General features: G+C 38.1%; 1 protein-coding gene across 9 annotated transcripts in view; it reads left to right on the top strand.

Annotated features, from left to right (window-relative positions):
• kif21b (kinesin family member 21B) overlaps positions 1 to 22,411 on the top strand; it is a 123,630-nt gene that overhangs the window by 16,601 nt on the left and 84,618 nt on the right. For all 9 annotated transcript variants that reach the window (XM_052568351.1, XM_052568342.1, XM_052568346.1 and 6 more), the window contains exons 2-4: positions 10,269 to 10,491; positions 10,885 to 11,067; positions 13,998 to 14,147. In XM_052568351.1, coding sequence (XP_052424311.1) covers positions 10,269 to 10,491; positions 10,885 to 11,067; positions 13,998 to 14,147 — 556 coding nt within the window. The remainder of the gene's footprint in view (positions 1 to 10,268; positions 10,492 to 10,884; positions 11,068 to 13,997; positions 14,148 to 22,411) is intronic.

The raw sequence follows: 22,411 nt of genomic DNA, 5'->3' as shown, positions 1-22,411 counted from the left end.
ATTTTGGAGAATGTTGGTAGGGCTGTGCAAAAAAAAATCGAAAGCGATTTTCATGCACATCTCATCAGTAAAGACGCTCCGTTAATTAGAAGTATATCTCCAGCACGTGTGTTCAGATCAGGGTTGCCAGGTTTCCACAACAAATCCTGCCCTGTTGCCTCTCAAAACTAGTCCAAAACTAATCGCGATTACAGGAGGTTCCCCGATTAAAAGAAATGCTTCCCGGGGTTAAAATATATGTTTTTTTTTTTTTTTTGGCCTGGTTGTCTTGGGAAAATTCACAATTTAGGGGCTAAATGTCACGTTATTGGTATTGGGGTAGCTTCGAACCGCGGACATGGAAAACAACCGCAGACTTGGCAACACTGGTTCAGGTGGAGCGGCAGTTACTACACAAGAGCTGTAGTGCACCGACAACTAACACAAAATCGATTTCAAAATCGACAAAGAATCGCCACAGATTTTAAAATCGATTTTGTGTAGATTGTCAGTGAATTATGGCTCTGTGTAGTAAATGCTAACCAATGTTGCCAAGTCTGTGGTTGTTTTTCATGTCCGCAGGTCGAAGCGACAATAGCAATAAGGTGATATTTAGCACCTAAAATGCGAATTTTACCAAAGCAACCATGCCATAAAACGTAAAATTTAACCCCGCAAAGCATTTTTTTTTTTCCGGGGAACCTCCTGGAAACGCGATTTTGCCTAGTTTTGGACCAGTATTGAGAAGCAACTGGGCAGGATTTGTTGTGAGAACCTGGCAACTATGATCTGAACACACGTGCTGGAGATATACTTCTAATTACAGGAGCGTCTTTACTGATGAGATGTGCATGAAAATCGCATTCGATTTTTTGCACAGCCCTAAATGTTGGTAACCAGTTGCTGGTAGCCATTGACTTCCATTGTACTTTATGGAAAAATAACAGTGAAAGTCACTGGCTACCAGCAACATGCTTCTAAATATCTTCTTTGTGTTCAAAAGATCGAAAGAAAAGAAATTCATACCAACCAGCGCACATACATATAGAATATACGGTTGCACTATGGGCGTCCCCGAGTTTAAATCCTTACTCAAAGACCTTTTCTGATTCCCACTTTGCTTTCTGTCACTTCTACACTGTCTTATACAAATAAAGCCAAAAAAAAAAAAAAAACAGTGCTGGGTAACTCGTCTGGGAGATGTAGGTTCAAATCCTGCCTGCTGTCTGATCAGTGATGAAGCTTTTAGGAAGAAACGCTGATCTATGAAGTCATTTATGTGATGGAGCCAGGAATTAGTGTCCTTTAAATGTTGTGTTCGTGTGTCTGGCTCATACAGTCCCCAGGATTGATCAGCTTGGAAATTCTGCTGACATGTTCCTGACATCTCACGAGTTTGCCAGTGTGTGTTTGCCGTCTGCCTACACCTGTTTGCCGTGCGCGCACACACACACACACACACACACACACACACACACGCACGCACACGCACGCACACACATTCACTTTCACTGTAAGCGGATTCTGATTGTTGTCCTTGGCATGGCAGCCAAGTCTCTGTGTGTGTGTGTGTGTGTGTGTGTGTGTGTGTTTGAGGTTGAACTACAGTCTGTATTCATCTGTTAATATGCTAAAAGGGGCATATAATGAGAAATCTAATTTTCCTTCATCTAATTTTGCTGGAAAAGAGCTTGATGTATTATGTGGCTTTAGCACTCAAAACTTCCTCCTCAGTCCAAAAAGAGCATTTATTGAAATGAAACTGCAAGGAGGGCTTGTTCTGAAACTTTCTGATGTAAGATTCATTCATTTACACATTTAAACTTCAGTGTTAGTTGTTAACTGACAAACTATATAAAAACTATTTGCGTAACTGAAATAAAGCCAAAATAAAATCTAAATGTTACATTAATGAATATTAGAAACCAAATTTAGGTTCATTTGAATGAATAAATTAAAACAAATGGAAAAAAAGAAAAAACACACAAAACTACTAAAATTTAAACCGACTACATTTAAATTAAAACTTAAATAAAGATATTTAGCAAATTTCAAAATGAATATATTATATATATATATATATATATATATATATATATATATATATATATATATATAATTGTTATTATTTAAAAAAAAATTGGTAGTTTATCTAAACAAAGTGGCATTACATTTTAAAGCCATTTATCAGTATTCAGCCAAAAAAGTAAAACAAAATTAATAAAATTATAGCATGTTTAGTCATAGGGATGGGCAAAATGTTCATGGAAAACCTAAATTATGACTGTTTGACTAAAATCTTAGGTGGACCTCAGCAAAAAAAAGTGTGTAGCTTTTTAATAGTGGTAGTTGTTCGTGTTTTGTCCGTGGTGGATGCTGCTTGAATATAATTTTATTTAAATTAGTAAGTCAAAAGAAAACTGCATGAGAAATGAGCTTTCTATACATGTCTACGCTTCTGAGGGTTTCATGCATATCATTCCCATTCCCCAGGCAAATGGGCCGATGGTTTAGAGAGATACTCGCTGAGAAAAGTGTGGACAGACAGTTCTGCTCCGGATGGGAGTTCAGCGCAGCTCTCCAAAGCCCTTCCTGAGCCGATCTTTTCCTGTTCTTGCCGTAATCATAACATTTACACATTCAAAATGTGACAGAACAGGTAACATGTAGCATTTATGAATATGATCCTGATCTGGTGATGTGTGAATACGAAAAGGTCTGTTTATTCAGAAATGTTTTGCCGGCAATCAGATCTGTCGAATGAAATCCTGGATGGGTCGCTTGGATTTTCTCACCTACAAGCTGAAGATTGTGAGTGCAGTGTTCGCTCTATCCCATTCCCATCACACAGGTGCTGAAAATGAGATAAAAGTGTGAAGTCTATTATTGGTTTGATTGGTCCTCTGGTGTTTTTTTCCACTAGACTGCTCAATGGAGTAGACGTAGTTAATCTTATCAGCCAGACGGCTGGAGTTCAGTCAGTGCCACAATCAAAAGACTAAAGCGTTTGTTTTTAGGAGACTTGGAACTGCTGAATGATGAATTTGACAGTAATAGGTGGCCAAACTGCGGGGTTTGTACTGATGTCATCACCTTTTTTTAGCTTGTGCTCAGAGTGTGTGAGATACACCGCTGCAGACAGTGAGCAGGGTCTTATATAAGGCTAAGCGTAATGAATTCTTTTATTTTGTTTAATTTGATCATATGTACGAACGTTTTAATTTAATAAAAAATATTTGTAATTAAATTTCTTTAGGCACGTTTTATACATAAAATGAAATGATCAAATACACGAACATGTGAGAATACATGCTCTTTTTTCACAATTTCTATTGAAGAGTTCAGAATAAATGTAACCACACACACACACACACACACACACACAGCTGGGGGGTGAAATATATATACAGTATATTCTTGTTTTTACAAAGGTACTGTACAAAAGCAGATATTTTGAAAAATATGTTGATAGCCAAACAGTGTTTTAACAGTTTTGGTAACTGAAGTAGAAATAGGGTCAAATTATATATCCTTCAGTGTTCAGAAAAGAGAAAGTCATACAGGTTTGGAATGATGGCAGCATTTTCATTTTTGGGTGAAAGCTTCCACATCACTTTAAGCTTGTTGCGCTTCACCGCATGGCCAAGATAAACACATATCTGTGCATATTTGGATGCCCTCCCAACATTCCTGGGCTTTGTTTTCAGGAAATTGAAGAGCGTGAGGGTACGATCGACCAGACACATGCGTGATGAAAACAGGATCTGAAAGACAGAAAAATGCAAGGATGGCCATCCAATCACCTGAGAGGACGGAGTGCCACATGAGCGCGCACACGGACACATGCATTTCAGTATTCAGTACTGTATCGTCCCAGTCAATGAGGACTCTGCCGAGGTCTCTTTATCAACAAACAGTGTTTAAACTTGACTTACTGTCAGTTTTATGGAAATATTCGGTCCGATATCTTCTACTGTAATGCAAAGTCACACACACAAAAGAGCAGTTGAGTATCGCCAATTAAAGTTTATGGATGGAGAATCTCTTCTGGGCCCCGATCCAAAGGACCCAAGCCAAGAGCCATTTGACTGGCAATAAACTCTTTGTTACAACCAAGTCTTCCAAGTTTATGCGGCACTAAAAGGCCTTATGTTTATGAGTTATGAAGCGAGTAAAACGGAAGTAAAGAAAGCTCTTCCTCTCATCTTTCACTCTCTCTCTGACCAGCGCCTGGAAAAACAGATCAGTGGGTCATAAGGGAGGGGCGGCAATGCAGGAAACACACCTCCATTTCCTCTCGTGATGGACCCTTTCACAGCTAAGTCACATACGTGATTGCCCGCCCCGCACCCGTTTATGAGACCGCTGCAAGTCTCTTCTCAAAACAAACCATAATCTGAAAGAGTTTAGTGACCGCATGTGTACTGCATGGCTTTGTGTGGGTCTCCGACAGAGACGTTTTGTATTCGTCTCACTCACCGGTTGAACACACACACAGGAGCACTTCTTTAAAAGCAGTCTCTCAAGACCACAAAGACGCATGGATGTGTGTGCCAAGGCTAGAACTCATCAGCACAGCTCAGAGAAAGGCTTGTATTGTAGTGGGAAAGCATTCAGCAGTTTTAATTTTCAATTTCTTTTTTTTAAATTAAGACATCGTAAATGTAAAAAAATATACAACTGAAAAATGTATATAGTAGGGCTGTGCAAAAAATCGAATGCGGTTTTCATGCACATCTCATCAGTAAAGACGCTCCTGTAATTAGAAGTATTATCTCCAGCACGTGTGTTCAGATCAGGGTTGCCAGGTTTTCACAACAAATCCTGCCCTGTTGCTTCTCAAAACTAGTCCAAAACTAATCGCGATTCCAGGAGGTTCCCAGATTAAAAAAAAAAAAAAATGCTTCCCAGGTTTAAAATTACGTGTTTTTTTTTTTGTTTTTTTGCCATGATTGTCTTGGTAAAATTCGCATTTTAGGGGCTAAATATAACGTTATTGGTATTGGGATTGCTTCGAAAAACAACCTCAGACTTGGCAACACTAGTTCAGGTGGAGCGGCAGTTACTTAACAGAGCCGTAGTCTACCGACAACTAACACAAAATCACTTTCAAAATCGACAAAGAATCGCCTGCGATTTTAAAATCGATTTTGTGTAGATTGTCAGTGAATTATGGCTCTGTGTAGTAAATGCCAACCAGTGTTGCCAAGTCTGTGGTTGTTTTTCATGTCCGCTGGTCGAAGCGACAATACCAATAACGTGATATTTAGCCCCTAAAATGCGAATTTTACCAAAGCAACCATGCCATAAAACTTACATTTTAACCCCGGAAAGCAATTTTTTTTTATCGGGGAACCTCCTGGGAACGCGATTGGGCTAGTTTGGACTAGTTTTGAGAAGCAACTGGGCAGGATTTGTTGTGAAAACCTGGCAACCCTGATCTGAACATACGTGCTGGAGATATACTTCTAATTACAGGAGCGTCTTTACTGATGAGATGTGCATGAAAATCGCATTCGATTTTTTGCACAGCCCTAGTATATAGTAAAATACAAATCTAGACATTGTGCTGTATTTATTTATAATAAAATTTAATATTTATGTATTTTTTTAACATTTATTTTAAAATTTAAGTGTTATTTTAGCATACTATTCAAGTTTGTTGTCAGTAAGATGTATTCAAATTCAAAATTCTTAAGTAATACAATATTGTCAAAGCTTGGTACATAAGCAGAAAACGGAGCAGCAAATTATTACCTTTTCTTCTGCAAGTGTTCATTCAGTTGAATAAAATCAAAAACACACACAAATTATTACAAAATAATGTTACGAAAGCCTACACACACACCATTTTAAATGGTTAAAAAAAGTTAATCAAAGGTCTGTTTTAGGACAACTTTGAAAGAAAGATTTTGATCCAATTCCAATGTTTAACAATCCTACGGTTTTCTTTATTTTTGATCACTTAAATCTAATATAAAAACATAAAATCTCACCGACCCCAAACATTGATCAGTAGTTTATGTACGTAATGTAATCTGTAAACACAAGTAAATAGGTTTATTTATATGCAGGTTTTCTCAAAGTAAACCAACCTGTGTTACATTTTACATCCCTTCCTGATATTCTATACGGTTTGAAAGTTACATGGGTTTCTGGCTTTGCATAGTTATGGATGGAGATGAATGATTAGAAATAACTTTGCATAGACAAGACTTGAAAGCAATGTTACAACAATAGGATTATATACAGTTTAATGTCTTACGACTATACTTTTGAAATGGTGAGGGTCTAATATATATATGTGTCAAAATTAGTGCATTAATGCTGGTGATTTTTTTTGTTTTTGTTTAATGCATTAAAAATATTAAATGCAGTTAATAAAGGAAAGGGGTTTTTGCTGCTTCTGTCACTTTTTCTTTTGACAAGAAGTGCATTTATCGCAGAAAGACTGAGAATGCCACATTTTGTGAGAAGCTACTTTAAAGGCAGAAGTAAATTTTGAAGGTTTTAAAGCGGGAAAATGACTCTTTGTGGTTAAGGTGGCTTCACATTGATCTTAGTCTTCTCTAACTGAAGGATGTGGCGAGAACTTCCCTTCTGCAGACCAGGAAGTGCAGTCAGAGCAGACTGATGACACGCTTCCTTTTGTTTTTCGCTCACATAAACAAACACAGAGGCAGCAGGCGGACAGATGCGTCATGTGTGGGTGTTATGTCTGGAAGAAACAAATGATGGATCACTGCAGATATTAAAATGGGAGGCCCAACTTCTGATTTTTTGTTTATGAATCTGATTTAGAGCCGCGGAGACGCTTGAATCAAATTCTGAATTGCCTTGACATATTTGCTTGTGAAACAGAGGTTGCTATTTATGGATATACTGGAGTATGTTTTTGTGGGATTTTGTCTCTGACTCATTTTAAGATTTAAATTTTTTTGTGTTGGGGTTAATCTTTTTTGCATAATTAAAAACTGATAATGACACTGATAGCATTAGCAGTCCTTTAGAAAAACCAACCCTATTAAAACTCAAGGCCCTGTGGGAATGAAATGTCTTTGTTCTGTGGAACATCAACTTCATTATTTAGCGAAGCGTTAATAATCTCCTCAAGACGTTTAGTATTTTATCTCACAGGAAATTACAAGTTGCACGGCTCTTTAGGATAAACAGATCAAGCCAATAACAATGCACGCTGATCTGAAAACAGTTTGGAGGAATCTCTTGCATGATTTCAGTGGCGTAAACTGGTCTAGGATAAGGCGAGGATGCGGTGCGGGCCGATCGGATGTGTAATCCTCCAGCGTGGGGTTATTTTTAGTGTGTGATCCTCTCAGGGGAACGCCTCATGTGTTGTGTTTGTCCTCCTGATCAATGCGCTATAGATTACGCTTCCCCTGACTGTGGAACGGGATAAAAGAAAGAGGCTAAAGCCCAGCTGAGGCCAGAGAGAGAGAGAGGAGGATGGATAGATAGATGTGTGTGTGAAGCAGAAGGGATTGAGCCTGCTTTCTGCGCTTGTGTGCTCTTGTTAATTGATTATTCATGGTTCTCTCTCATTTCCTGCCACATTCGGCTGGTTTGTGCATCCCTCACAGCTGTAGATGCTAATGATCAATGTAATGACCAGAATTAGGGTTTAAATGTGACTAGCTGGGACATGTCTGCTCCTTAAACTGGGTTTGTGGTGTTTCATGTTTTGCGGATCTCAAACACAAGGAGTTTCTTTGGAGTTTGTGTTGTGGGTTTGTAGCTGGCTATGCAAAATTGACCCCAGAAATAAGTTAAATATGTCCAAAAATGTATTTATTTATTTATTTAATATATGTTTTTTTTGTCAGTTACATTGCTAAATGCAAACAATTATTTTGCATGACTTTGTGTTTTATATATATATCTATCTATCCAGGGGTGCACATAATTTTTTCAGCCTGGTTCTCGTAAGAGAACCTGGAGATTTGGTTTGGTCCTCACACTGTATGTAGCGTGACCCATTAAATATAACTATAAAAAATTTATGAATAATAGTTATAATATTATAGCACTTTATTTTAGTTTTTTAAAAAAATTATAGTAAATAAACTAAATAATAGTGTGTGATAATATTATTAAAATAAAAGGCAGTACTAGTATTAAATACAAATACATTTATTTTATAGTAAACTTAAAAATAAATGCTAATATTTACTACTACTTTGTTTGCCTCTTTAAGAAGAATCTGTTTATGTATTTTCTAATTTTAAGTAACTTTGGATAAAAGCATCTAAAAATAAATAAATAAAAGCGTTTTCATCATATTCAAACTTAAAATCAGCAGGCTTTTATTTTGGCGGGTTGCTGGCAAGTAAGTATATGCGCTTCAGGATTTAGCGCTGCTACTGATTAAAGAGCGTCAGTGGATTAATGTCACAGTTTTGCATTGTGCTTTGAAAACGCAATGAGACAGACAGACTAGATTTATGCTTTCAGGTTGAAAAAAAACCCGAATATAGTGCAGTTTGTGATCTAAAATGGTAACCGCTGTCAACCCCTGTTGGTACACAAATGTGCTGTAAGAACATATTAATATAATGCATTTTTTATTTTGGTAGCGCGTGCGGACTTGCAGACGACTTATGTGCACCCCTGTATATATCATATATTCATGGTTATCAGTATTATCACTGTATTGTTAAAGTATGCTGGAAATGTAAAAAAAGTTCTGACGCACAAATCATTTGACCAAGTTTTGTATTTCAAATCAATAAACAATAAATCGAATTACTTTTGTTTGCATAAACTCTAAAGCAATAACATTACCAATGATATCCGAATTTTAAATGAGCACATGACTGACAAAAGTTTATCTAACAGCATGTACGGTGTTCAAATAAAGCTTCATAAAACAATAAACCTCACATTTCAACCATTTCTGGGCCATGAAATGTTCTGTTACATTGCTGTCTATGCTGGGACAGAAAGCTCAAGGATTTCATCAAAAATCTCTTAAATTCTGTTCCGAAGATAATCAAAGGTCTAGCGGGTTTGGAACGATATGAGGGCTATTAATGACAGAGTTTTCATTTTTGGGTGAACTATTCCTTTAATGAAAAAATAGTACTTTAGTCACAGCATCTTTGTTTCCAGGCAGAACGTTAAAGAACGTGACACGCACGTCTCCCACGAATCCTGTATAATTGAACCTATCCGATGACAACTTGGACATTTCTGAAGTGTTTCCACTTTTGTGTCCCGTATGCATCAGACGTTTAGCCAACTGTCTGTGGTAGTGACGTTTGAGGCTGAGACTAGTCCACATGTAACATTTGATTAACTCTGTTGGGCGAAACAGATCTGTGTGTGTAAGTGCATTTGTTTGTTATGAGTCTGTGTATCAGACAGAGGACAATAGGGCTGTTGTCATCAAGGAGCCACGGGGACTAATTCAACTTAGTGGTCATTACTTTACAATAGCATCTTAAAACTTGATTTCCTCTAGGTTATCTGCATAAAACATGCTTGTTATTGGTTTTAGCATGTCGCTCTGCGGTTGGAAGAGTTTTCTGGTGACTGCTATGGTCTAGTTTCACCTTGATATGAAAATAACAAACCATTAAAGGTAGTCATTTAAATGTTTCAAATGTTTAAAAAGAGATGCACACAAACGAAAAGTTGATAATGAAAAGGGCAGATTGTTCAGATTGGTCATTTAAGACCAATGTTATTAGTAAGAAGTATCTGTAGTAGAGATGAATGAGTATCAGCCCATCAGAAATGCTTCAGGCAAAAGCTAATTAACTTGATTTAATTAATTGTTTAATAAATTAGTGGGTTTTTAGCCTGAAGATTTAATTAACCTTGACGTTAACTTGACTTGGATCTACTTGTCCATTTATGTAAGTGATTTAACCTGGTCATTCAACTTAATTTCACACAGAATCCAACCTAGACAATTGAATCGCCGTTGGCTAGTAAATATTTTAGTTTACTCGCCAGACAGACACACACACACACACACACACACACACACATATATATATATATATATACACATTCATATATAATATTTGTAAAATGGCCCATTTTTTGGTAATACACTTTTAACATCAGTCAGTCAAGCTTTATAATAATCAAGTAGGGGTGTAACAGTACGCAAAAATCACTTCCATTATTTAACCATTAATTTCTTGGGATTTAGTAGATTCTGTGGCAGAGCAGATTGTCAAACATGACTTGAATGCAGCATCTGTCCATGATTCTTTGCCTTTGTTAATGCGTTGTCAATTTTGACTTCTTGTTCTTTTCATCAGGATCCGGCCGCAGATGGCAAAGGAAAAGATTGAGGGATGTCACATCTGCACCTCCGTTACTCCCGGGGAGCCCCAGGTGCTCTTGGGTAAAGACAAGGCCTTTACGTATGACTTCGTGTTTGACTTGGACGCTCAGCAACATCAGATCTACAGCGCCTGTGTTCACAAGCTGATTGAAGGCTGCTTCGAGGGATACAACGCAACCGTCTTCGCTTACGGACAAGTAAGATCTACTACACTTGGACAACTGATAAAATGACATTTACACTGATTGTGAACTGGAAATGACAGATTACTTTTCACGATTAGTTCATTTTAGCAGCTGTTATTGTAAAAACATTATCAGTTTTTAACAGAGTTCAACATGTATATCTCATTTCAACAAAGCATTCAAATCAGAGGCTAAATTCAGAGTATAAATATCTAAGATATTTAAGTATCTAAATTATGACACAACCATACTAAGATTATAAGCAGACCTCTGGAAACATAAAGCATTTCACTGTGTGAAATTTCAGTGTATGGTTGTATATTGAATGTCAGCGTTGTATTAATTTTTATTCTTCAATTTGTGCATTGCAACGGGTTTTGTGCATGTTTTTGATGTTTTTTGCAGACCGGTTCAGGGAAGACCTACACCATGGGCACTGGCTTTGATGTAACCGTGTCTGAGGAAGAGCAGGGCATCATCCCACGGGCCGTGCGACATCTCTTTCAGGGCATCCAGAAACACAGACTAGAGGCACAGAGCGCCGGCATGCCCCTGCCAGAATTTAAAGTCAGCGCCCAGTTCCTGGAGGTGAGGCTTCATCAAATATAGAACCCTTTTTTTTGTGGTAGTTTTGCTGCCATTTATAGGACCCTATGAAATCAGTTTTTATCAACTATTCTGGATTCTGTGATGGTTCAATTAAATTGTAATAATGAAAACATGTCTAATCAATTGAATTTATAAAATACGTTTTAGTAATGTTTTAAATTCTTTTTACAACAATCACGCCTCATTATTTATTTTTTTTATAAATCCTGTGTATTTAATTTTTTTGATAATCAAGTGAAATCAAAATATTGATTTTAATAGGCAAAAAAAAAAGCTTTAATAATAATATAGTATTATTAGTAGTACATTGAGATGTATAATCTACTTAATTTTTTCTTTTTCACAATTTTATCAAGTTAATCCAAACTTTTATTTTTATGAGTTGCCATAATTACAGTTGAATCGTATGAATCGTAATAATTACAATATCATTAAAAAGTTGATTTATTTCTATAATTCCATTCAAAAAGTGAAACTTGTATGTTATATTAATTCATTACACACAGACTGATATATTTCAAATATTTATTTCTTTTAATTTTGATGTTTATAACTGACAACTAAGGACAATCCCAAATTCAGTATCTCATAAATTTTGAATATTGTGAAAAGGTTCAATATTGAAGACACCTGGTGCCACACTCAAATCAGCTAATTAACTCAAAACACCTGCAAAGGGCTTTAAATGGTCTCTCAGTCTAGTTCTGTAGGCTACACAATCATGGGGAAGACTGCTGACTTCACAGTTGTCCAAAAGATGACCATTGACACCTTGCACAAGGAGGGCATGACACAAAAGGTCATTGCAAAAGAGGCTTGCTGTTCACAGAGCTCTGTGTCAAAGCACATTAATAGAGAGGTGAAGGGAAGGAAAAGATGTGGTAGAAAAAAAGTGTACAAGCAATAGGGATAACAGCACCCTGGAGAGGATTGTGAAACAAAACCCATACAAAAATGTGGTGGAGATTTACAAAGAGTGGACTGCAGCTGGAGTCAGTGCTTCAAGAATCACTACACACAGACGTATACAAGACATGGTGTGACGATTGGGGCGGGGCCGAGGGACGTGGGAACGAGGAGTGAGGGCAGGTGTAGTGATTGGAGACGAGCTACACCTGCGACCCACCACCGGTGTCGAGCGTCCATGGCGGGCGGCACACTCCTCACCTGCTCGATGGCACCGCGGATTCACCACAGCGGCGAGGGATCTTGAGCAGCGCGTCCCACCTTCTCCCGGGTTTCGGCACCACTGTAATAATAAAAACTTCATTTTCATCCGGAAGAAGGAGGCGGGAACCGGCAAACAATCAAATATAATTTTTATACTTCAAAATAAACACAAAACGGCGCATCAGCCCCTCACGGACGACTGATGTGCGCAAATAAAAAGCAAAACATAAACTAAAGCCCAGGCCTGGTCCTCTCTCGTCCTTCACTGTCGTCGCTCCAGTTTTATATCCTTCCATCTCCTACGTGGGACTCGAGACCGGTGGTGGATCGCAGGTGTAGCTCATCTCCAATCACTACACCTGCCCTCACTCCTCGTTCCCACGCCTCTCGGCCCCGCCCCACTCGTCATACATGGGTTTCAGCTTCGCATTCCTTGCGTCAAATCACTCTTGAACAACAGACAGCATCAGAAGCGTCTCGCTTCAAAAAGGACTGGACTGCTGCTGAGTGGTCCAAAGTTATGTGCTCTGAAGAAAGTAAATTTTGCATTTCCTCTGGAAATCAGGGTCCCAGAGTCTGGACGAATAGAGGAGAGGCACACAATCCATGTTGCTTGAGGTCCAGTGTAAAGTTTCCACAGTCAGTGATGGTTTGCGGTGCCATGTCATCTGCTGGTGTTGGTCCACTGTGTTTTCTAAAGTCCAAGGTCAACGCAGCCGTATACCAGGAAGAATTAGAGCACTTCATGCTTAATGCTGCTGACAAACTTTATGGAGATGCAGATTTCATTTTCCAGCAGGACTTGGCACCTGCACACAGTAGCAGCATATCCACTTTCGAGCTTAAAGCGGCCGTGCTAGTGCGTGACAGGGCCTTTTGAAATATATCAGTTTGTGTGTAATGAATGAAAGCCCAAATTGTGAGTAATAAACTCACAAAAACTTTAATTATTAATAAATTACTAGTTGCAATTACTAGTTGAGTTAACAAAAGTGAGATAAAAAGTCACGGTATATTACATAAGCTTCTATACTTGTTTCTGAGAGGAAAGACTGAAATAGTATTTTCTCCTAAAAGTAGCCTACTCCAAACATAGTTTTATTTACAGCTTCATGAACTCTTTTGTGCAGTGTGTATTGGGCTGGCAGGCTGCACAGACAGCAGTGTATCTGTAAACCCATTAGCTCCTTCCTCGTGTAAAGTCCTGGCCTTGGTAATGAGTTTAAACCTGTAACGGGGCGTTTTAACGATCCGTGCTGCTTGCTGTCTGGCACAGGCTGCTGTTTGTTCAGCAGATTCACGGCTCGCCGTGGGGAATAACTCGACAGATCTGTCTCAAGTTCTGCGGCTGTGAACAGTCGCCGTCCCTTGAGGCAGCTTTAATAGAGCATTAAAGTGCCCTTATTTCATTAGTCTTGTCCTTTCCAGAACTCCTTTGTGCACTTTGTGCATTGTTTTTCTATGTTAGCAGTTTGATTTATTGTTTTGAACCCTAAATTGATTTTATCAAGTCCCTCTGTGTCACTTCCTCAAGCGAGGGAAGCTGGGAAAAGCCCTGCGCTGTTTTTCTTTTTTCTTTCTCTCTTCAGTTGTAGTTTTGCTCATGAGTTATGTTTCCATTATTTATCATTGGCTTGTCCATCAGCTTGTGTTGTCTCTGGGATTACCGAGGTCGAACATGCAAGGCTCTTTGACCTTTGCCCCCTGAAGGCCACTGAGTGTGTGTATTTGTCATGCAGCTCTATAACGAGGAGATCCTGGACCTGTTTGACAGCACACGTGACCCTGAGGCTCGAGGCCGGAAGTCCAACATTAAGATCCATGAGGATGGGAGCGGAGGCATCTACACCACAGGAGTGACCTCACGGCTGGTCAGCTCAGAGGAGGAGGTCAGATATCTGCCGGGGTTATTTACCGGACTCAGAATGACATAAACATTGACATTAATTAATTATTGTGAGTGATTCAATCAAAAAAATAGGTATAGTTTAAAAAGGTAATTGCTACAAGATACTCATGAGAATAATTGTAACGACCATTGAGCTAGCTACATTTAAGCCAACAATAAAAGTAGAGAAAACAGCAGCATTTATAATACAGCATGAATATAATATATTGCAAGTTTGTTAATAATGTTATATATTTTTTGTATATCAACACTTTTTTTGTCGTTCGTTTTACTTTTTTTAAAACTTTTTTTTTTTGTATATCTACACTGTTATCGCTACAAAAAGTAATAATAATAGTATTATATTAAATGTTGTTGTTGTGGATCATATGCAACATTAAACATTAATCATATAAATATGTATTATATAATATTTATTATTAGTGTGCATATTAATTGAATGTGTTAATTAACAATTACTAACATAATTATTTATTATTAATAATAATAATAATAATAACACCAATAATAACAATAACATTATTATTTTATCACATAATTATTATTATTAGTTTGTATATTGCATTAAATACTACTACTACTAATAATAATGATACTACTACTACCAATTATAATTATTATGATCATTATTATGAAATATGAATTTTTCTTCTATATTATATATAAATGTTGTTGCTGATAATAATAATAATAACAACGACGACAACAACAACAACAATAAATATAGCTGCAAGCAGCAATAACGGGGCCAAGCACTACAGAAGCAAGCTTCAGACGAACGGCAGGAATGAGTAATTTAGACAGTTTTAAGATTATTTTAGGCAAAATGGCTTGAAAACAATCAACACAACAACTAGTAATAGGATTTATTCGCTTATCACGTGTAACCAATAGGTGGTGCTGTTACCAAATTAGTTTGGAACGGTCAGTGTGAGGTGTCGATGACACATACAAAGTTTGGTGCAAATATGTCAAAGCTTTGCAGAGATACAGCCTCAAATGCATTTTGGCACCATTCAAGCAGATTTGTTGATGCGCTAAATGAGAACCGTTTCGTATGTCGACACGAAATCCATAACTTTTTGCCAGCATTTTCTGAAGATGAGCCACGTCAAATTTGGTGAAAATCTGACAAACGGTCTAGGAGGAGTTCGAAAAAGTAGGTTTTCAACATTAATCAAAATGGCGGACAGGAAGTTCAGCCAAATAAGGAAAACTTTGTATCTATGTTCTCGACTTGACCCAAGGAATCTACAAAGACCAGCGTCATGTCAATAGCCAGATTTATTCAAAAGTTATTAGCCTTTACGTAAATTGAGTTATAACTTTTGACCACTAGGTGGCGCTGTTTCAAAATATTTTGAATACCTTCAGGGGATGGTGTTGTTGGCACATTCTGAGTTTCGTAATATTACACCAATGCATTTGTTTAGTATAGCATTTTATTTCACAAAACTGTATTGAAGTCAATGAGAATTTCATGTTTTGTTCTATTATAGCGCCACCAAGAGGCTCAGTCCCACCATTTTTTTTATGTGTGCTCAGAGTGAGCCCATACATATGTGTGTCAATTTTGGTGAAAATATCTCAATTCACTTCAGAGTTATAGACATTTATATGAAAAAGCACGCAAAAAATGACTGACTCTTGACTTTGATTGAATATTACTACCCCTTACTATCAATATTTTGGCATTTGGGCATTGGCGTATAGCTATCGACCTATGTTTCCGAACTTCTGACGGTGGTTTCGTCTCGATCAGACAAGCGGTTTCGAAGATATAGCCAAATGTTTTTTAAGCGCTAAATCACAACGCTACACAAACCGAAAGGCAAAACCTAGCATGTTTGGTATCATAGGACTCGGTAAGGTTTCAGGAGTCCAATTTGATGAGTCTCGTGAAAATAAGTCAACCACACCCAAAGTTATAAGCATTTAAAAAAAGAAGATCACCACTAGGTGGCGCTGTTTTGAAACTTCTCACACTCCTTCAGGACATTGTGCTGATGAACCATACCAAGTTTCGTAACAATCTGCTGATGCGTTCTTAAAATACAGCATTTTAGCACAAAATTCAAAATGGCCGACAGTCAAAATGGCCGAAATGGTCAAATTGGATATCAGTCGACTCGGCATGTTGCCCTGAATCTAACAAGACCAATGTTATGATTTTTGGACAAACTGTTCAGAAGTTATAAGCAAAAATAGCAGTTTTTCATATCTCCGGATCAGTAGGTGGCGCTGCACCCAATCACAGCATGTTGCCTCAGGTCATGCTTGTTATGACATGTACCGAGTTTGGTCTGAATAGGATAAGTCGTTGCCGAGATACAGCCTTACGACTGTTTTTGTAAGCACTACATAAAATTTGTTAGAGCGTTTATCGAAAACGGTTTGACGAATCAATTTGATTTGCATAACTTTTGGTCAGCACTGCCTGAGGATGATATGGTTCAATTTTCGTGTGAATCGGACAAACCGTCTAGGACGAGTTCGAAAAAGTAGGTTTTTAAAGAAATTCAAAATGGCGGTCATATTTCTATGACGGAAATGACTTCGTAGGGTGCAATCGAATCGGCATGAGCTCAGAAATTAGAGGAAAAAAGAATTTCGTTGATTGGCCTTAGGGTTAAAAAGTTATTAACAAAATTAAAGTGAAATTTTGGACAGTTGGTGGCGCTAGAGGGATTGACTTAGACACACCAAAATTGGTGTACTTAATGTTGGCACTGTCCTCTATCAGAATGTCAAACCATTACAACTTTCCCGCATTCGGTTCTATGGGCTGCCATAGACGCCCAGTCGGAAGAATAATAATAATAATAAATATAGCTGCAAGCAGCAATTACGGGGCCAAGCACTCCAACGGCAAATGTAGGAGCTAAGCATGGCATGAAGCATCACACCAAATACATTAATGAGCAATAACAGTAATTTTGGAATTATTGTAATTGAAATGGCAAAAAAAAAAATCATAATACCACCTCTAGTAGCATGATTACTTGGCTTATAAAGTTTGACCAATAGGTGGCACTGTTATGAAATCAATTTGGTGTACTCTGTTTGACTTTTCAATGACACACACAAAGTTTGGTGTTAATATGCCACAGCATTCCAGAGATGCAGCCTCAAGTGTCATTTTGTCATTGTGTTTCAACTTCGTCGCTTTGGTATGCGAAAACGGTTTTGTCTATCGACACAAAATCCATAACTTTGTGTCAACATAGTCTGAAGATCATTTGATTCGAATTTGGTGAAAATTGGACATACGGTTCATGAGGAGTTCGAAAAAGTAGGTTTTCCACATAAATCAAAATGGTGGACCGGAACTTCAGTAAACACTGGCATATTTGGTATCTATGTTATCGGCATAAGCCAGGGAATATTTTGAGCCCAGTTTCGTTGCAATAGGCTAATGGACTAAAAAGTTATTAGCATTTTAAAAAGTGTAATTACTCATGGTTAATGAATGGTTTATTACTCTTGACCAATAGGTGGCGCTGTTACCAAATTTATGTGGCATGGTCAGTGTGAGGTGGCGATGACACATACAAAGTTTGGTGCAAATATGTCAAAGTGTTGCAGAGATACAGCCTCAAATGCATTTTGGCACCCTTCCAGCAAATTCGTTGATGCGCTAAATGAGAACCGTTACGTATATCGACACAAAATCCATAACTTTTTGCCAGCATGGTCTGAAGATGATTCACGTCAAATTTGGTGAAAATTGGGCTAACGGTCTAGGAGGAGTTCGAAAAAGTAGGTTTTCAACATTAAGCAAAATGGCGGACAGGAAGTAAGGCCAATTTTCACATTATTGGTATCAATACTCTCGGCATGACCCACAGAATATAGCGAGACCATTTTAATTTTAATAGACTAATTTAATCAAAAGTTATTAGCGTTTATGTGATATTTCATTATAACTATTGGCCACAAGGTGGCGCTGCCACCAAACTTTTTGAGTACCTTCAGGGCATGGAGCCGAATATTTTTGTAATTATTTGCGAAACGATACGATGCTGCGTTCAAAAAATACAGCATTTTGAAACATAATTCAAAATGGCCGACGCCTAAAATGGCCGACACAGGAAAATTGGATATCATTCGACTCGACATGACTCACTGAATCTAAAGAGACCAGTTGTGTGATTTTTGGCCAAACCATTCAGTAGTTATAAGCCAAAATATGCATTTTTCATATCTCCTGACCACTAGGTGGCGCTGTGTCGAAACACAGCAGGTAGTCTCAGTTCATGCTTGTTATAACACACGCCAAGTTTGGTCTCAATATGACAAACCGTTGCCGGGATATAGCCTCACGTGCATGTTTGCGTGCTTTTCGTCAAATTTGTTTACGTGTCATTCGACAACAGTTGGACGAATCAACTTGAATTCCATAACTTTTTGCCAGCATGGTCTGAAGATGATCTGAGCCAATTTTCGTGGCAATCGGACTAACCGTCTAGGACGAGTTCGAAAAAGTAGGTTTTTCGAATAATTGAAAATAGCGAAAAAACTAAACCTTGCGATTTTTGAATTTTAGGGTTCATTCGACTTGGCCTGAGCCAAGGATTCAGAGGAAAAAAGAATTTCCATTTTCTGGCTTACGGTTCAAAAGTTATTAGCATACAAACATTGAAAGTTTGGACAAGTGGTGGCGCTAGAGAGTAGGAGTTAGAGGCTTCAAATTTGCTATAGTTAATGTTGGGACTGTCCTCTATCAGTGTGCCAAATTATACAACTTTCCCGCAAACGGTTCTATGGGCTGCCATAGACTTGCGGCGGAAGAAGAAGAAGAAGAAGAATAATAATAACGCCAACGAAAACAATAGGTGCCTACGCACCTTCGGTGCTTGGCCCCTAATAAGAACGCCAACAAAAACAAGAGGGTCCTACGCACCTTCGGTGCTTGGCCCCTAATAATAATGATGATAATAATAATGATAACAATTAAAGCTGCAAGCAGCCTTTCTGGGGCCAAGCCCTTATTGCTCTTTGGCTTTTAAGGGTTTTTCAAGCAACTTTTTCAGCACTTTACCAGAACAGATAGATTCAGAATTACAGATAAGGTGAAATCAGAAGGTCTGATGAGAACGAACACAGAATGAAGTTACAAAAACACACTTATTTTTGATCCCATTTTAAGAAACTTTAGTACAGCTCTTACCCATGTAATAAAGGATTTAAAATGACAACTTTATACCCAATTTTAAACTTTTCCCATACAGGTTTCGAACCCACAACCTCACAGGTTCAGAACCAACGCCTTAGCTAAGTGTGCCACATTAGTTGACACACAATTTACACGGCACAGAAGAGAGGTTAAGGTGTGAGAATGATCTCTCTCACAAGCCCGAAGCAGCATTTTAGCCAGATTAGCATGCTACGCTAAAAAATGCTAACATTGTCAAAGTTAACCAGATTGCTCAAGAAACCCATTAGAGTGAATAGAAAGGTTTTAGCATTTTAGCTAATTAGCATGCTAAGCTAATTAGCATAAATCAACAAGCACAGGCACGGTCAACTTTGGAGCTGTACATCTCTGGAACGGGAGTGAATATCAAAAATTTGTTGAGTCATTTCTTTCAGGCCCGGTCTGAAGTTCATCTGTTAAAATTTTGAACAAAATTGAACAAGATTTCAGGGAGGAGTAGCGAAAAAACTGTATTTCATTCCATTCAATATGGCGGACAGACGCCATGTTGGAAAATGACAATTGAGACATCATCAGAATCGGCATAACCAAAGGAATAAAATGACATAAAAATAACAAAAATTTATCAACATTTACAGTAGTTATAAGGGGTTTTGCAAGAATCGTTATATCTCTTGAACACTAGGTGGCGCTGTCTTCCAACTTCCGGGGTACTTCCGGCACATGGTGTTGATGATGCCTATCGATTTTTGTGAAGATTTGTACAGTAGTTCAAAAGTTATAGCAATTTTTGACAAATTTCAAAATGGCGGACGGGTGGTCCAGGTGGTCTTGACAAAATTGACATCCACAGATTCAAAATGATCTACAGAAACCATAGACATCAAGATCATAATTTTCTGATGAATTGTTCAGAAGTTATAAGCAAAAAAGTGCATTTTTGGAATCTCAACACCCATAGGTGGCGCTGTTCCCAAATTTGGCATGGACCCCCAAGTTATGGTGTAGATGAAGTGAACCAAGTTTGGTATCGATTGATCAATGTTTGGCCGAGATACAGCATCTCAACCCATTTGAGGTCAACCTCAGTAAGTTCACAGCATCATAACTTTTTTTTTCACTAGTGTTCAAAAAATTCTGTTGAGTCATTTCTGTGCGGCTCAGTCCAAAGAACATCTGAGCCAAATTTCAGAAGAATTGGACTAATTTTGAAGGAGGAGTAGTGCTTAGACTGAATACTGTACTTTTCAAAATGGCCGCTACTGTAATGGGAGGAGTCTTAATGTAAGATATGGAATGGAATCTCCATGAAGAGACAAAACAGATGTACTAAGTTTTATTTTAATAGAATTAGTGGTTCAAGAGTTATTAATGTTTGAATGTTGAATTTTTGAGCTGGTGGTGGCGCTATAGAGTTTGCCCTAGAGACCCCAAAGTTGGTCAGATCACTAATAATGGTCATCTCTACAAGTGTGCCAAATTTCATCATTTTCCCTTTTTCCCTTCATAGGGCTACCATAGACTCCCATTGGACGAGAAGAAGAAGAAGAAGAAGAATAATAATAATAATAATAAATATAGCTGCAAGCAGCGATACCGGGGCCAAGCCCTGAAGGGCTGTAGCCAGAGCAACGAGCGGGACGAAGCAAAACGGCCAAAACGGAACTTCCGTTGGACCGACGTTACCCACCCCGGATTCGATCCCACGACCTCTCGGGTTTGGGACGAGTGCCTTAGCTAAGTGCGCCACATTAGTTGACACACTGTTTGCATGGCACAGAAGAGAGGTTAAGGTGTGAGAATGAGGTCACTGAAGAAAGTTGCTTAGCAATTTAAGCAGCATGATATGGAAAGTTGAGTAAATTGTAATTCAGACTTCTGAGATATGTCCAGAACATGGTTTTAATAATCCCTACCGATTATAGTAGAAATCTTTCCATGGGTTGAAAAGATATAGAAACTTAGGACACAATTCTTAATGTCAGGCAGTTAGTTTAGTTAATCCTGGCAAAATTTACATCCATGGATTCGGCATGTTTCGAGGAATAGACTGACGACAAGATCATGATTTTCCAACTAATTGTTCAAAAGTTATAAGCAGAAATGTGAGTCTTTGGTATCTCACGACCCATAGGTGGCACTGTTCCCAACTTTGGGATATATTCTCAGTTCATAGTGTTGATGAACTGTAGCGAGTTTTGTGGCAATTGATCAAAGTACGGCTGAGATATAGCCTCTCATACAATTTCGATTGAACACTATTAACTTCAGGGCATCATAACTCTTTTTTTGACCAGTAAGTCGAAAAATTCTGTTCAGTCATTTCTGTGCTGCTCGGTCCAAAGATCGTCTGAGGAAATTTTGAGAAGAATTGGGCCACATTTGAAGGAGGAGTAGCGAAAAAACGGAATATTGTACTTTTCTTAATGGCCTTCACTGTAATGGCAGGAATTTTATTGTAAACTATTCAATGTGATCAGCGTGAAGAGAGGAATCAGGTGTACTAAGTTTTATCTTGATAGAAGAAGGTGTTCAAAAGTTATAAGGAAAAATGTGCATTTATGCTATCTCATGACCCATAGGTGGCGCTGTGCCCGAATTCGGCATGAACCCTCAGATCATGGTGTTGGTGAAGTGTATCAAGTTTAGTTTCGATTGATCAATGTTTGGCCGAGATACAGCCTCTTAACCGATTTTGGGTCGACCTCGTTATGTTCACAATTTAATAACTTTTGAACAAAGACGAATATCAAAAATCTGTTCAGTCATTTCTGTGCGGCTCGGTCCGAAGATCGTCTGTGGTAAATTTCAGAAAAATCAAACCACTTTTGAAGGAGGAGTAGCGTTTAAACGGAAACACTTAATTAGCTTAATAGCAATTATTGTAATGGGTGGAAACTTAATGTAAGGTATAGAATGTAATCTCCATGAAGAGAGTAATCATGTGTACTAAGTTTTATCTGTCTAGACCAAAGGGTTCAGGAGTTATTAAAGTTTCAAAACTGAATTTTTGAACTGGTGGTGGCGCTGTAGAGTTGGTCTTAGAGACCCCAAAGTTGGTCAGATCACTATTGGTGACCCTCTCT

The sequence above is a fragment of the Carassius gibelio genome, chromosome B11 (assembly GCF_023724105.1).
Source record: "Carassius gibelio isolate Cgi1373 ecotype wild population from Czech Republic chromosome B11, carGib1.2-hapl.c, whole genome shotgun sequence".
Lineage (NCBI taxonomy): Eukaryota > Metazoa > Chordata > Actinopteri > Cypriniformes > Cyprinidae > Carassius > Carassius gibelio.
The sequence above is the reverse complement of the archived record's forward strand: the minus strand, read 5'-3'. Positions and strand labels throughout refer to the sequence as shown.